The sequence below is a fragment of the Pristiophorus japonicus genome, chromosome 10, assembly GCF_044704955.1.
Source record: "Pristiophorus japonicus isolate sPriJap1 chromosome 10, sPriJap1.hap1, whole genome shotgun sequence".
Classification (NCBI taxonomy): domain Eukaryota; kingdom Metazoa; phylum Chordata; class Chondrichthyes; family Pristiophoridae; genus Pristiophorus; species Pristiophorus japonicus.
This window is the reverse complement of record NC_091986.1, coordinates 102804165-102817957: the sequence shown is the minus strand read 5'-3', so window position 1 is coordinate 102817957 and position 13793 is coordinate 102804165. Positions and strand designations below refer to the sequence as shown.

Here is a 13793-nt window from a genome sequence, read left to right as displayed (position 1 = left end):
TAAAAGGACCATGGCCACATTGATTTTGACAGTTGTGCTGTTAGTGTTCTGCAGCATTGAGGTTCTGCAAACAATGGCAAGCACTGTACAAAGGTGCACGGCTGCGCCCATGACCTCCCATGACTTTCACCACATGCTTATGGAAGGAGTTACAGCATGCAGGGAGATTCTCTTCCTTTCCATTGGGCAGAAGAGACCACCCCAAGAGACCAATGCAGCCTGGTTGCACATTGCACAGGATGTCATCAGGAGGAGCTGGCTGCAGTGGCGCAAACCTTTCAATGATCTCAGTAGATCACGAAAGGTTACTGCAAAGCCACACTCAACCTCATCCTGCTGTGCCACTCATCACATCCCTATCACTCTGCTTCCCTACCCCCGCACATCCATACTCATACCAACTTAACTCCACCCATCCCTCTCTATATCTACATTATCTCACGAGCTATCCCTCACACTCACCCTCATCCTTGTCCAATCATACCAAGTAACAACACACAAGGGTAGGGATTTGGGTCTTTTAGCCAATGTTCATGTAGAGTGTCTGCTAATGTGTTGTCAAACATTGGAATCTTTATTTTTAACACTGCCATCTTGGACAGATTTGTGTGCACCTTTGGAAATGACTTAAGGAGTTGTAGTGAATGGTGAGCCATAAGAATATCACCCACAACGGTGATCAGTGTGAAAGGAATGCCTTGGGCATCGCAGGGATGTTTTATGGTCGGTGTGAGGTGGTGCCAACTTAGCGCATCATGGCAGCCAGGCTGTACAGAGTCAAATGAAGTAAATCTGGCCATGGAGAGGCCATCCCTGGCCTCCCGGGCAGCAATATGGTCAGGTACTGATGCCTTGTGTCCTGTACAGCATCATGTGATTGTGGAGTAGGTTGGTGTTGTTGTTGGTAGTGCTAGTGTGCCTGGTGATGTTGGTGTTGGGGCTGATCATGGTGAGATTTTCTCAAGGACATCGATGCTGCTGGAATTGATGGCAGCTGAAGTTGAGATGACAGAAGCGATCTGTCAATGGTGAGAGAGGTTTCTCCAAGGAGGTGACACTGGATAGAGTGTTTATTCCAAACATAAAAACTGACTGTAAAAGCTTCTGCAGATACGTGAAGAGAAAAAGATTAGTGAAGACAAATGTAGGTCCCTTACAGTCAGAATCAGGTGAAGTCTTAATGGGGAACAAAGAAATGGCAGACCAATTGAACAAATACTTTGGTTGTGTCTTCACTAAGGAAGACACAAATAACCTTCCGGAAATACTAGGGGAATGAGGGTCTAGTGAGAAGGATGAACTAAAGGAAATCCTTATTAGTCAGCAAATTGTGTTAGGGAAATTGATGGGACTGAATGCTGATAAATCCCCAGGGTCCGATAGTCTGCATCCCAGAGTACTTAAGGAAGTGGCCCTAGAAATGGTGGATGCATTGGTGGTCATTTTCCAACATTCTATAGACTCTGGATCAGTTCCTATGGACTGAAGGGTAGCTAATGTAACACCACTTTTTTTTTTTTAAAAAGAGGGAGAGAAAACAGGGAATTATAGACCGGTCAGCCTGACATTGGTAGTGGGGAAAATGTTGGAATCAATTATTAAAGATGTAATAGCGGGGCATTTGGAAAGCAGTGACAGGATCGATCCCAGTCAGCATGGATTGATGAAAGGGAAATCATGCTTGACAAATCTTCTAGAATTTTTTGAGGATGTAACTAGTAGAGTGGGCAAGGGGGAGCCAGTGGATATGGTGTATTTAGATTTTCAAAAGGCTTTTGACAAGGCCCCACACAAGAGATTAGTGTGCAAAATTAAGACACATGGTATTGCGGGTAATGTACTGACGTGGATAGGGAACTGGTTGGCAGACAGGAAGCAGAGAGTAGGAATAAACGGGTCCTTTTCAGAATGGCAGGCAGTGACTAGTGAGGTACCGCAGGGTTCAATGTTGTGACCCCAGCTATTTACAATATAAATTAATGATTTAGACAAAGGAATTGAATGTAGTATCTCCAAGTTTGCAGATGACACTAAGCCGGGTGGCAGTGTGAGCGGTGAGGAGGATGCCAAGAGGCTGCAGGGTGACTTGGACAGGTTAGGTGAGTGGGCAAATACATGGCAGATGCGGTATAATGTGGATAAATGTGAGGTTATCCATTTTGGTGGTAAAAACAGGAGGGCCGATTATTATCTGAATGGTGACAGATTGGTAAAGGGGGAGGTGCAACGAGACCTGGGTGTCATGGTACATCAGTTATTGAAGGTTGGCATACAGGTGCAGCAGGCGGTGAAGGCGGAAAATTGTATGTTGGCCTTCATAGCGAGAGGATTCGAGTATAGGAGCAGGGAGGTCGTACTACAGTTGTACAGGGCCTTGGTAAGGCCACACCTTGAATATTGTGTACAGTTTTGTCTCCTAATCTGAGGAAGGACATTCTTGCTATTGAGGGAGTGCAGCGAAGGTTCACCAGACTGATTCCCGGGATGACAGGACTGACATATGAAGAAAGGCTGGATAGACTAGGCTTGTATTCAATGGAGTTTAGAAGAATGAGAACGGTTCTCATAGAAACATATAAAATTCTGACGCGATTGGACAGGTTAGATGCAGGAAGAATGTTCCTGATGTTGGAGAAGTCCAGAACCAGGGGTCACAGTTTAAGGATAAGGGGTAAGCCATTTAGGACTGAGAGAAGGAGAAACTTCTTCACTCGAGAGTTGTGGGCATGTGGAATTCTCTACCACAGAAAGTTGTTGGGGCCAGTTCGTTAGGTATATTCAAAAAGGAGTTAGATGTGGCCCTCACGGCTAAAGGGATCAAGGGGTATGGAGAGAAAGCAGGATGGGGGTACTGAAATGCATGATCAGCCATGATCATATTGAATGGTGGTGCAGGCTCGAAGGGCCGAATGGCCTACTCCTGCACCTATTTTCTATGTTTTCTATGTTTCCAACCTTCCTAAAGCTGAAAAGTGTATTCCAAATCCTGAAGTCTCCAGCTTCTAACATTGGAAAGTGAACAGCTGTGAAATGGTAGCTTTGAAACCACTTTTGCAGCCGTCACCTATTCAGAGGAACGGAGTCACTGAAAACCCGACCTACTTACCTGACGTGATCCCCGAGCATCGTAAGTACATGCTAGAATGCTGTTTAAGTAGCTTTTAACTAGCTCTTAACTATGTCAATTGGCTCGTCCGCTGCTTGGCATCGGGTCTGTAAAGCTGATATGGAAGCGGGTTCACAGCGGGTTCCTGACCTGCTGTCAATCTTTTATATTTTACAGCAGACCTGCCTCCCAACCCGCCCTCTAAGCACCGGCAGAATCCCGACCTTGGATGCAGTGCCTGTTGTACACTGTGATAGACTTTACAATGTTAAAAAGACCCATCACACAACTTAGGTTTGGAAAAGAAATAGCCAAAACTGTAAACTTAAAAGTTTGCTTCGGTATTGGCAAATTAAAAGAAATTCCTCATCCAGCAGCATCGGTGCCCTTGAAAAAATCTCACCTTGGTCCTCAGAATCCCACCACAATCAGCCCCAACCTTCTCCACAAACACATGATGCTGCACAAGACACAGCGCAGCAGCACCTGACCATATTGCTGCCCAGGAGGCCAGGGATGGCCTCACCATGGCCAGATTTACTTCACTTGACACTGTACACCCTGCCACATGACGAGAAGATTCTTCAGCTGTGGCAGATGAAATAACAACAGCCCCCAGTCCCCATGGAAAGGATTTTGGGGCCTTGACATACATGAAAAGGCAGTGTAGCACTACCCTATTTTTATCTTGCTGTGCCCTTGACTCTGTACATAAGAACATGAGAAATAGGAACAGGAGTAGGGCATACGGCCCCTTGAGCCTGCTCCGCCATTCAATAAGATCATGGCTGATCTGACCATGGACTCAGCTCCACTTCCCCGCCCACTCCCCATAACCCCTTATCCCCTTTAATAAACGGTCTATTTCTATCTTAAATTTATTCAATGTCCCAGCTTCCACAGCTCTCTGAGGCAGCGAATTCCACAGATTTACAACCCTCAGAGAAGAAATTTCTCCTCATCTCAGTTTTAAATGGGCGGCCCCTTATTCTAAGATCGTGCCCTCTAGTTCTAGTCTCCCCCATCAGTGGAAACATCCTTTCTGCATCCACCTTGTCAAGCCCCCTCATAATCTTATACATTTCGATAAGATCACTCTCATTCTTCTGAAGTCCAATGAGTAGAGGCCCAACCTACTCAACCTTTCCTCATAAGTCAACAACCTCACCCCCAGAATCAATTTAGTGAACCTTCTCTGAACTGCCTCCAAAGCAAGTATATCCTTTCTTAAATATGGAAACCAAAACTGAACGCAGTATTCCAGGTGTGGCCTCACCAATACCCTGTATAACTGTAGCAAGACTTCCCTGCTTTTATAATCCATCATTTTTGCAATAAAGGCCAAGATACCATTGGCCTTCCTGATCACTTGCTGTACATGCATACTATCCTTTTGTGTTTCATGCACAAGTATCCCCAGGTCCCACTGTACTGCAGCAGTTTGCAATCTTTCTCCATTTAAATAATAACTTGCTCTTTGATTTTTTTCTGCCAAAGTGCATGACCTCACACGTTCCAACATAAGGGTATCAATTATACTGCACCCTGCTCAATGTGCGAGCTGCGTACTTTTCTATTGGCTTGGTCTCAACTGATTTATGGCAATATTAACAACCCCTACTCCTTCTGGAAATGGGTTTCCCAAACTCCTCCCACCCACATTGGATAGTCCATCACAACCCCCTCCCAGCTCTCTTCCCCTAAGGAGATTGTTTTAAAAATGGGATATGTAGGAGCGAAGGTGAAGCTCACAACACCCATGTTCCAAGATAAAAATCAGAGTCTGCAGGAGAATAAGGGAGCTGAGCTTGGTTAAGAGTAGGGTAGCTTACCAGAACTCCTCCCCCAACTGAGTGTCTTCCATCTTCCTTCCCACAAAAGAGGGTTTCTCGACCTATTCTCCCCACCCTTCTCTCCACCACCCCCTCTCTCCTCTTCACCCTCATTCCCTTCCTGGGTCCAGTTGTCCCCATCCAGATCTAGTTATTCCACTGTCCTCTATCCCTCATTGATATTGAATGCTGCACTTGGTCTTGGCTCCCATCTGCAATATCATGGTAGATTAACTAGTATATATCTATATATAGATAGATAGAAATATATAAAATTGCAATGAATGGTTAATAAACTACTAAATGTTTACCTCCGCATAAGTACTTTGATGCAAAGTCCGTGCTGAGCGCTGGCTAGATGCTTTAAAGGCTGAAAAAAAAAGTTTGGTTACTGGCAATGTACTTGACAACCAGAACAATTTTACAGTAGCAACATTGTGTGCAGCTACAAGTAAAATGACAGTTTCAAAACCTACACCTACTTCAACTAAATTCTAATCTATTATACACACTAGTGGTGTCCTGTGACATTGCTCAAGATGTTCAAGGATCTGCAGCATGGTTTTGAGTGTTTCACGTGGTTCTGTTGCAGCCTAAATGCCACAGTAAATGCACTGGAGTAATATAATCACATGATTGATACAAGGTAAAAATATTACACACAAAAGATACAGTTTTAATATTTTTAATACTATCTGTCTACTATTTTCAAGTTGCATTTAAATCCGGTTTTTGTAAAGTGCAAATGTTATTTACATGATTTTTATAATCTAGTCTTAATTTGAAGTCCCTTGCATCAAATTATTGGATAATTTGAATGGTACAAAAAAAACCTCAATTTTGAATTATCAAGCGTAGACATTAAAATTCTTGCTTCTGCCCTTTACATCCCATGGTAGGTTTCTAGTTTATGCTGAAGCTGTCATTGGTGTAGAGATGCATCAGGAAGGTTTCTCCCTTACTAATCAATCAAGACCGTGAACAGCTGACTGACTGAACTATCAAAATCTGAGCTCAACATCAAAGCACCTCAAATATCCCCATCAGTTCCCTCAATGCCAAAAAAACTCATCTCAAATAAGATCTCTCAGAAATCTTATTTGATAGCTTAAACTATATAATGCTGAAATAGTTCAATTGTTTTCCTTTTGAAATTTATTTTTGCATAACTCACAGATTGAAGGCATTATTTATAATTTGTCCTCCCAGCTGTCCTTTGAGGGGCTTGTTCTGATGCAGTTTTCATTCCTTAACTGGAACTGCAGAATGTAACTCCCGTGATGCACATCCCACACATCTCAAACTTAGCAAGAACAGCCATTACTTTGCAATCACACTGAAAAAACATAAACCTTCAATTTTGCACTTTTTTCACCACCACATGCATCTTGTGGTTGCCATTTGTAAATCTACTTGGTCATTCAGTGACATGGGTGGCTGTGATGCACTTGAGTATTATTTCCAAGGGAAAGGGCTATAAACTGAAACTAACGTGACTCATCTCTTCCTTGCATAGAGGATCCCTGACCTAGTTGAAAGATCTTTTTCTGACTGGTTGTCATGGTGCAGTCCAGTCCAGTCATTACACCACAGAAAGGTGAAAACCATTAATTCCCCATGATGTGTCTCTCCTACACACATAATTTATCAACAGGAGCTACAACTCACCACCCAAATTAAGAAATAAAGTTCTGGGGACAGAACTCAAGCCCCAGAGATAGGATAGGGCCTATGTGGAGTAAATTTATTTGAAGTATTTCTAACATAGAATGGTTAACCTTATCGGTAAATTTAATATTTGCTTTTTGTAAAGTGATACAATTTGCAATGCATTATAGCACAAATTTAATTTTAGCCCTGTGTACAGGTATGTGGCGAAATTATTGGGCTCAAAGAACTTTAAGAAATTTGAGCAATTTGGTCAGTTTCGTGATCTTTGCTTGTTTGTGGATGGTAGATTTGTGAATGGTAGACTTTCAAAGAATAATTAACCAATTTGATTTACTGGTTGGTTCTGTCGTGGTTGCTGGATTTTAATTTTTTTTAAACTTGTCTAGTGAACTGAATTGTTTTATGATTGGCTGAAATATCCCACCGGTTAAATAAACCACAGGATAGATGTGAAGAAGGACTTGCACTTATTATAACATCTTTCAGGTCACCACCGCCCGCTGCCACCGAGTTGTTTTTGGCGGTTTCCCCTCAGTGCCATTTTCCAGTAGGCCTCCAGCCGGCGGAAGGGGAGGACTGTGGGAACCGCCCGCTAGCGTGCAAGACACGTAAGTGGCCTCCCGCCCGCCGAGCTGGCAGATTCCTCCGGGCGGGAGTCGGTGGCAGCAGGGGTAAGGACCGCTGCGTGGAAGCAGGTCTAATCCCAACGGTAAGTAGGAAGACCTGCAAAAAAAGGTTAGTGAACTTTTTTTTCCAGCGATTTGCGGATGGGGTCCCCTGAAGGTTTTCCAGTGTTTTTTTTTTGTGTAAATTTTTATTTTTATGTGCTCCCCCCCTCTCTGGGCCCAACTCAATCCTCGCCGGCATTTTGGAGCTCCCGCCCGCTGCCGCCCAGATTCACGGTGTAAGTCCCTTTTTTGCTGCCGGGCGGTCTTTCAAGGACTTTTTTACGAAACTCCCACCCAAAGTACTATCAGGCATCTCGGCAGTCCTTTGGGCGGCACCTGGACAGAACTTAGCTTTCATCAAGTTCGGGACCATAATCTCCAATGAACCAAAGATTGTGCCTTTGTAGCGCTGTGTACAACTAACACCCAATTGTAGTATATTGCTCACTGGAGAATACATGAGCCTCCTACCACATTCCTCCCCTCTTCCTCTTACACTTCCTGTGATCATCCAGACCAGAGATTCAGGGGATAACTTAGCAATAGTGGTTATTTTCTACCCTGCAGACTCCTGATACTTTGAGTTGTCACTCCACATATGTGCATTAAACAAAAGACCTATAATTATATAGACAAATGGGGAAATTGCTGCAGAGCCATATAGATTATTGAAAATACCATGAATAAATTAGGTCTTTACCAGAGCTGAGCCACTGGTGAATAAGACTGGAACCCAGAGAACTAGAAATCTGCAGCAAGTAATTAAGTCTGTTTTGATTCACTCAACTACTGTGTTTTGAAGAGCAACTATATACACAGTAATATAGTTAATTTAACATTCAGCAAAACACTAACAATTCTGTATTTTTTTTAATACTATTTTATAGCTTCCCCTCACAAAGATAACTGCAGTGGGCAATCAAAGGAATGCTGAGTTTTGTAAGAAACCTCCTTATAGTATAACAATCTAAACTTTGTATTCACAATAAAGGACTAATATTTAACAAATCTGCAGTGGTTCCCCGACATATAAATTGGCCTACCATCCATGATCGATATATTCTTTACAGGAGTAACTACTGGAGCCTTGTATGCTCTACTGCTGTTGACCTTTGATTCTTTTCCAGTTTCTCTTCCACTGCTCCCTAGTGAACCAAAGAAGAGAATTACCCAAGCTCTCAACATTTAAGAACACTAAAACGTACTAATAAAACAGTACCACCTTTGCAGTTATTTTCCATTAGCTTAGAAAAGTCACCCATGATTACCTCTCTTTTATATTGACATTTTAAAAAACAGACACCATTTTAGGTCAAAACAGCAGCTGTTAAACAATTAATACGAATGGTCAGAAATACTAGGAACCTTCGCAGGTTTCGGAAAAAAGATTTATTATCCAATACTAATAACTGAATAGACATTTGCAGTAAATAGGTCTACTTGTCTCATGGAGGACAGCTTCCTTAACATGAACACTTCAGATACCTATAAAATCAATATCAAGGGTGTGCTTTGGAAAGAAAACACTGATGAATTAGCTCATTGAACAAACATTGGTTAAGTGGACATGAAACAAATACAAAACATAGAGTGTTAATGGCGACTCTCTGCTTATTCGCTGTAATGTCTGTAGCAGAGTCAGAGAGTCCAGAAAAATGCCATTTATCTGGGATTTCCACAGCACTTTTGCCAAAGTTACAACAGACAACTGGGTGGGCCTCTGTGGAAATTTGCTTCCATTATTCTCCAGGGCAAGGGTAAAGAGAAATACATTTATCCATGTGTACAACGAAAGCTATCTATTACCATTCATCATCATGCAGAATAATCTGTACCATTAACATAGTGACTGCTTCAATCAGTGCACCCCAAATACAATCCTCAAGATGGAACATTTCATTGCAGTTCTGGTCACCACATTACAGGAAAGATGTGATTGCACTCGAGAGGGTACAGAGGATGTTGCCTGGACTGGAGAATTTTAACTATGAAGAAAGATTGGATAGGCTGGGTTTGTTTTCTTTGGAACAGAGGAGGCTGAGGGGAGACCTTATTGAGGAGTATAAAATTATGAGGGGCCTTGATAGGGTGAATAGGAATGACCTATTTCTCTTAGAGGGGTCAACAACCAGGGGCATAGATTTAAAGTAATTGGTAAGAGGCTTAGAGGAGATCTGAGGGGAAATTTATTCACCCAGAGGGTGGTGGGGGTCTGGAACTCACTGCCTGAAAGGGTGGCAGAGGTAGAAACCTTCACCACATTTAAAAAGTGCTAGGATGTGCATTTGAAGTGCCTTAACCTATAGGGCTACGGACCAATAGCTAGAAAGTGGGATTAGGCTGGATAGCTTTGTCGGCCGGAGCGGACATGATGGGTCGAAATGGCCTCCTTCCATGCTGTAAATTTATATGATTCTATGATTTCTGCACTGTACCGAACCAAAACTGATTAAACTCACTCAATGGAGAGGAGCATGTTTGAGTGACAGGCAGTTAAACACAACTTTCGGTTGAGGATTCAATCCCACAAATGAAGATACTGACTCACTATAATGGCAGTGTAATAATTGTTTTAAATCTAACATTTTAAGGACTGTGTTCTTTGTAGTTTTAGAAGAAATGCAAAAACAGCCTAAGATTAGTCAAGAGATCACTGGAAAAGAAGATGGTGTCTAATTGTCATAGCAAATGCTCTTTTAGCCCTGTCAGAAGACTATTAGGGACCTTACAGGGTAACTAAGGGATTCTGTAGGGTAGATTCAAACCGATTTGCAGGTTATGGCAGAGCTGCTAAATGAATATATTGCATCAGTCTATACTCCTGTAGCTGATGCTTATGTTCCAGATTTTGCGGGGGCGGGGGCAGTGGCGGTGGAGATGCTCAGCATGGAATAGCATTATTAATATTCAAAGAGTAGTGAGCTTGGATAGATTAGGAAAGCTCAAAGCTGATAGGATGAGAGATGGGACAAGTGCTCTGTGAGCCTTGCTGGTCTTTCCCTGCCCGTCAACTTTGTATGTTCGTATAATGTAAACAATTCTGACCGCTTCCTCTTCTGGATCCTCCTCTTCCCGTGGAAGAGCTCTGGCCTCTACTGCTGCCCCTTCCACGACCTCTGCCTCGCCCTCTGTTAGTTACAGATGCACCGCTTTCATCAGAGTCTGGAGCTTTTTCTTCAGTAATGTCCATATAATTTACATCATCATCATTAATCAACGATGAGACTTCTTTTCCTTCAGTTCTATGCGCCCTGGCTCGGCTCATCGCCTTTCATTTAATGGGGAAAAAAACTGTCCATCAGAAAAATGCTCACTATAATAACATTAAACAACAAATAAGCTGGTATACAATGAGAGTATAATTTACACTGAATTCAGTTTGAAAATATTTGAAAGATCCAATTTCTCAAGTTAAACACGGGATATTTCCTATTAATGCAAAAACAATGTCTATCACAGTAAGGAATTGAAATAATTTTCCACTGTTACAACTTTGACCCAAGTGGCTAAAGTTAGAGTATTACAAGATAAACAACATGCATTTATCTAATGCCTTTAACGTGTAAAATGTTCCAAGATGCTTCAGAGTGAGAAGAACATAGCCTTTGAGCCGCAAACAAAATACGCTGCAATAAAAATCAAAATTCTAAATAGAAGTTAAAAAACATTAAACATTGTGTTTTAAAATGGCCAGTTACAGCAAGAACATGGCACTGGGGGTGGTATCACTAATGCCCCACCAAAAATATTTCACATTCTCTAAAGAATTTAACAAAAACACACACAAATTTACATGGCTTGGGGGTAGTGAAGCTTCAAGTGCCTGCCCAAATTATTAGCTAAAAACATGAATGAAGAACAAATAATCTGTAAGTAAATGAGAATTTTCAGATTATTTGTCTCACTCACATCATCTTTCTCTTCTTCATTCGCCCCCCAAAAATAAAGAGCAAATGAACAAGAATAATATGATCCATATTAATTTGACAATCTATAGGGCCAATTTACAGCCACACATTCTGAACTCGAGCAAATATATAATGAATATATACAACTCACCACACGTTTATGCTTTCAGTACATAGTTCATATTAAAATATTAAGGGGATAAATTTCAAAGAATTCTAAGAAGAAAACACTCAGCCACTTTATCTCCTGTGAAAATAAGATTGAATAATATTTTTTATTCATTCACGGGATGTGGGCGTTGCTGGCAAGGCCAGCATTTATTGCCTATCCCTAATAGCCCTTGAGAAGGTGGTGATGAGCTACCTTCTTGAACCTCTGCAGTCCTTGTGGTGAAGGTGCTTCTGCAGTGCTATTATGGAGGGAGCTCCAAGATTTTGAACAAGCGACGATGAAGGAACAGCAATATATTTCCAAGATAGGATGGTATGTGACTTGGAGGTGGTGGTGTTCCCATGCGCCTACTGCCCTTGTCCTTCTAGGTGGTAGAGGTTGCGGGTTTGTAGGTGCTGTCAAAGACACCTTGGCGAGTTGCTGCAGTGCATCTTGTAGATGGTACACACTGCAGACATGTTGCGCCAGTGGTGGAGGAATGAATGTTTAAGGTGGTGGATGGGGTGCCAATCAAGCGGGCTGCTTTGTCCTGAATAGTCTCGAGCTTCTTGAGTGCTCTTGGAGCTGCACTCATCCAGGCAAATGGAGAATATTCCACAACACTCCTGGCTTGTGCCTTGTAGATGGCGGAAAGGCTTGGAGAGTCAGGAGGCAAATCACCGCTGCAGAATATCCAGCCTCTTGTTGCCACAGTATTTATGTATACAGATAGGTTAAGTGAGTGGGCAAAAATTTGGCAGATGGAGTATAATGTGGGAAAATGTGAGGTCAGCCACTCTGATAGGAAGAATGGAAAAGCAATATATTATTTAAATGGAGAGAGACTACAGAATGCTGCAGTAGAGGGATCTGGGTGTCCTCGTACATGAAACACGAAAGGTTAGCATGTAGGTACAGCAAATAATTAGGAAGGCAAATGGAATGTTGGCCTTTACTGTAAGGGGGATGGAGTATATAAGTAGGGAAGTCTTGCTACAACTGTACAGGATGTTGGTGAGACCATACCTAGAGTACTGCGTACAGTTTTGATCTCCTTACTTAAGCAAGAATAGCATTGGAGACAGTTCAGAGAAGGTTCCCTAGGTTGATTCCTGGGATGAAAGGTTGTCTTGTGAGGAAAGGTTGAGCCTGTACTTATTGGAGTTTAGAAGAATGAGAGGTGATCTTATTGAAACATACAATTCTGAGGGGGCTTGACAAGATAGATGCTGAGAGAATGTTTTCCCCCACGTGGGGGAAATCTAGAACTAGGGGACATAGTTTCAGAATAAGGGGTTGACCATTTAAACAGAGATGAGGAGGAATTTCTTCTCTCAGAGGGTTGTGAATCTTTGGAATTCTCTACCCCAGAGAACTGTGGAAGCTGAGTCATTGAATATATTCAAGGCTGAGATAGACAACTTCTTGAACTATAGGGGAGTCAAGGGTTATGGGGAACAGGCAGGAAAGTGGAGTTGAGGCCAAGATCAGATCAGCCATGATCTTAATGAATGGTGGTGTAGGCTCGAGGGGTTGTATGGCCTGCTCCTGCTTCTATTTCTTATGTTCTTATGTGGCTGGTCAAGCTAAGTTTCTGGTCAATGGTGACCCCCAGGATGGTGATGGTGGGGGATTAGACGATGGTAATGCCATTGAATGTCAAGGGGGCACGGGGGGGGGGGGGTGGCGGGGAAGAGGGGGGTGGTTAGACTTTCTCTTGTTGAAGATTGGAGATTGTCATTGCCTGACACTTGTGTGGCACAAATATTATTTGTCACTTATCAGCCCAAGCCTGAATATTATCCAGGTCTTACTGCATGCAGGCATGGACTGCTTCATTATCTGAGTTGTTGCAAATGGAACAGAACAATCATCAGCGAACACTCCCATTTCTGACCTTAAGATGGAGGGAAGGTCACTGATGAAGCAGCTGAAGATGGTTGGGCCTAGGACACCAATCTGAGGATCTCCTGCACTGATCACTGATGTCCTGGAGCTGAGATGATTGGCCTCCAACAACCACCTTCCTTTGTGCTACGTATGACTCTAGCCAGTGGAGAGTTTTTCCCCTGATTAAAGTCAGGAGTAAAAATCCAGAGGCTGATATTATGACTCGGTTTTTAACAGTCATTTGTGGTTTCAAGATTTTTTCAATAAAATGTTCAAAGATTTAAAATCCTGTATATTTTCGTTCAATATTACAAACCAATTTAGCATGTTCCACCCAGTCTCAGGAGTGTTAAAATGATCGTTATTAATAAAACAGTAGCCTAAGAATTTGTTACAGAATAAATTTAAATCAACTGCTAGCAATAGTATGGCTCTTGTATTCCTAACCTATATAACCCTTTGTCTTAGTAGTTTGGATAACAAATTTTCTAGAATTAAGAAATTTAAAGCAGGACCTCCAAGAGGTTATCCTTATAGCTAACAATTTACAGAGCCAATATGCAGTCC

The 13793-nt window shown here is 42.3% G+C and overlaps 1 protein-coding gene across 4 annotated transcripts in view; it reads right to left on the bottom strand.

Moving 5' to 3' along the window:
- Window positions 1-13793, bottom strand: part of mre11a (MRE11 homolog A, double strand break repair nuclease) — a 97575-nt gene that overhangs the window by 10105 nt on the left and 73677 nt on the right. For all 4 annotated transcript variants that reach the window (XM_070891972.1, XM_070891973.1, XM_070891971.1 and 1 more), the window contains exons 15-17: window positions 10323-10545; window positions 8321-8422; window positions 5250-5308 (exon numbers count right to left, since the gene is read on the bottom strand). In XM_070891972.1, the coding sequence (XP_070748073.1) occupies window positions 5250-5308; window positions 8321-8422; window positions 10323-10545 (384 nt within the window). The remainder of the gene's footprint in view (window positions 1-5249; window positions 5309-8320; window positions 8423-10322; window positions 10546-13793) is intronic.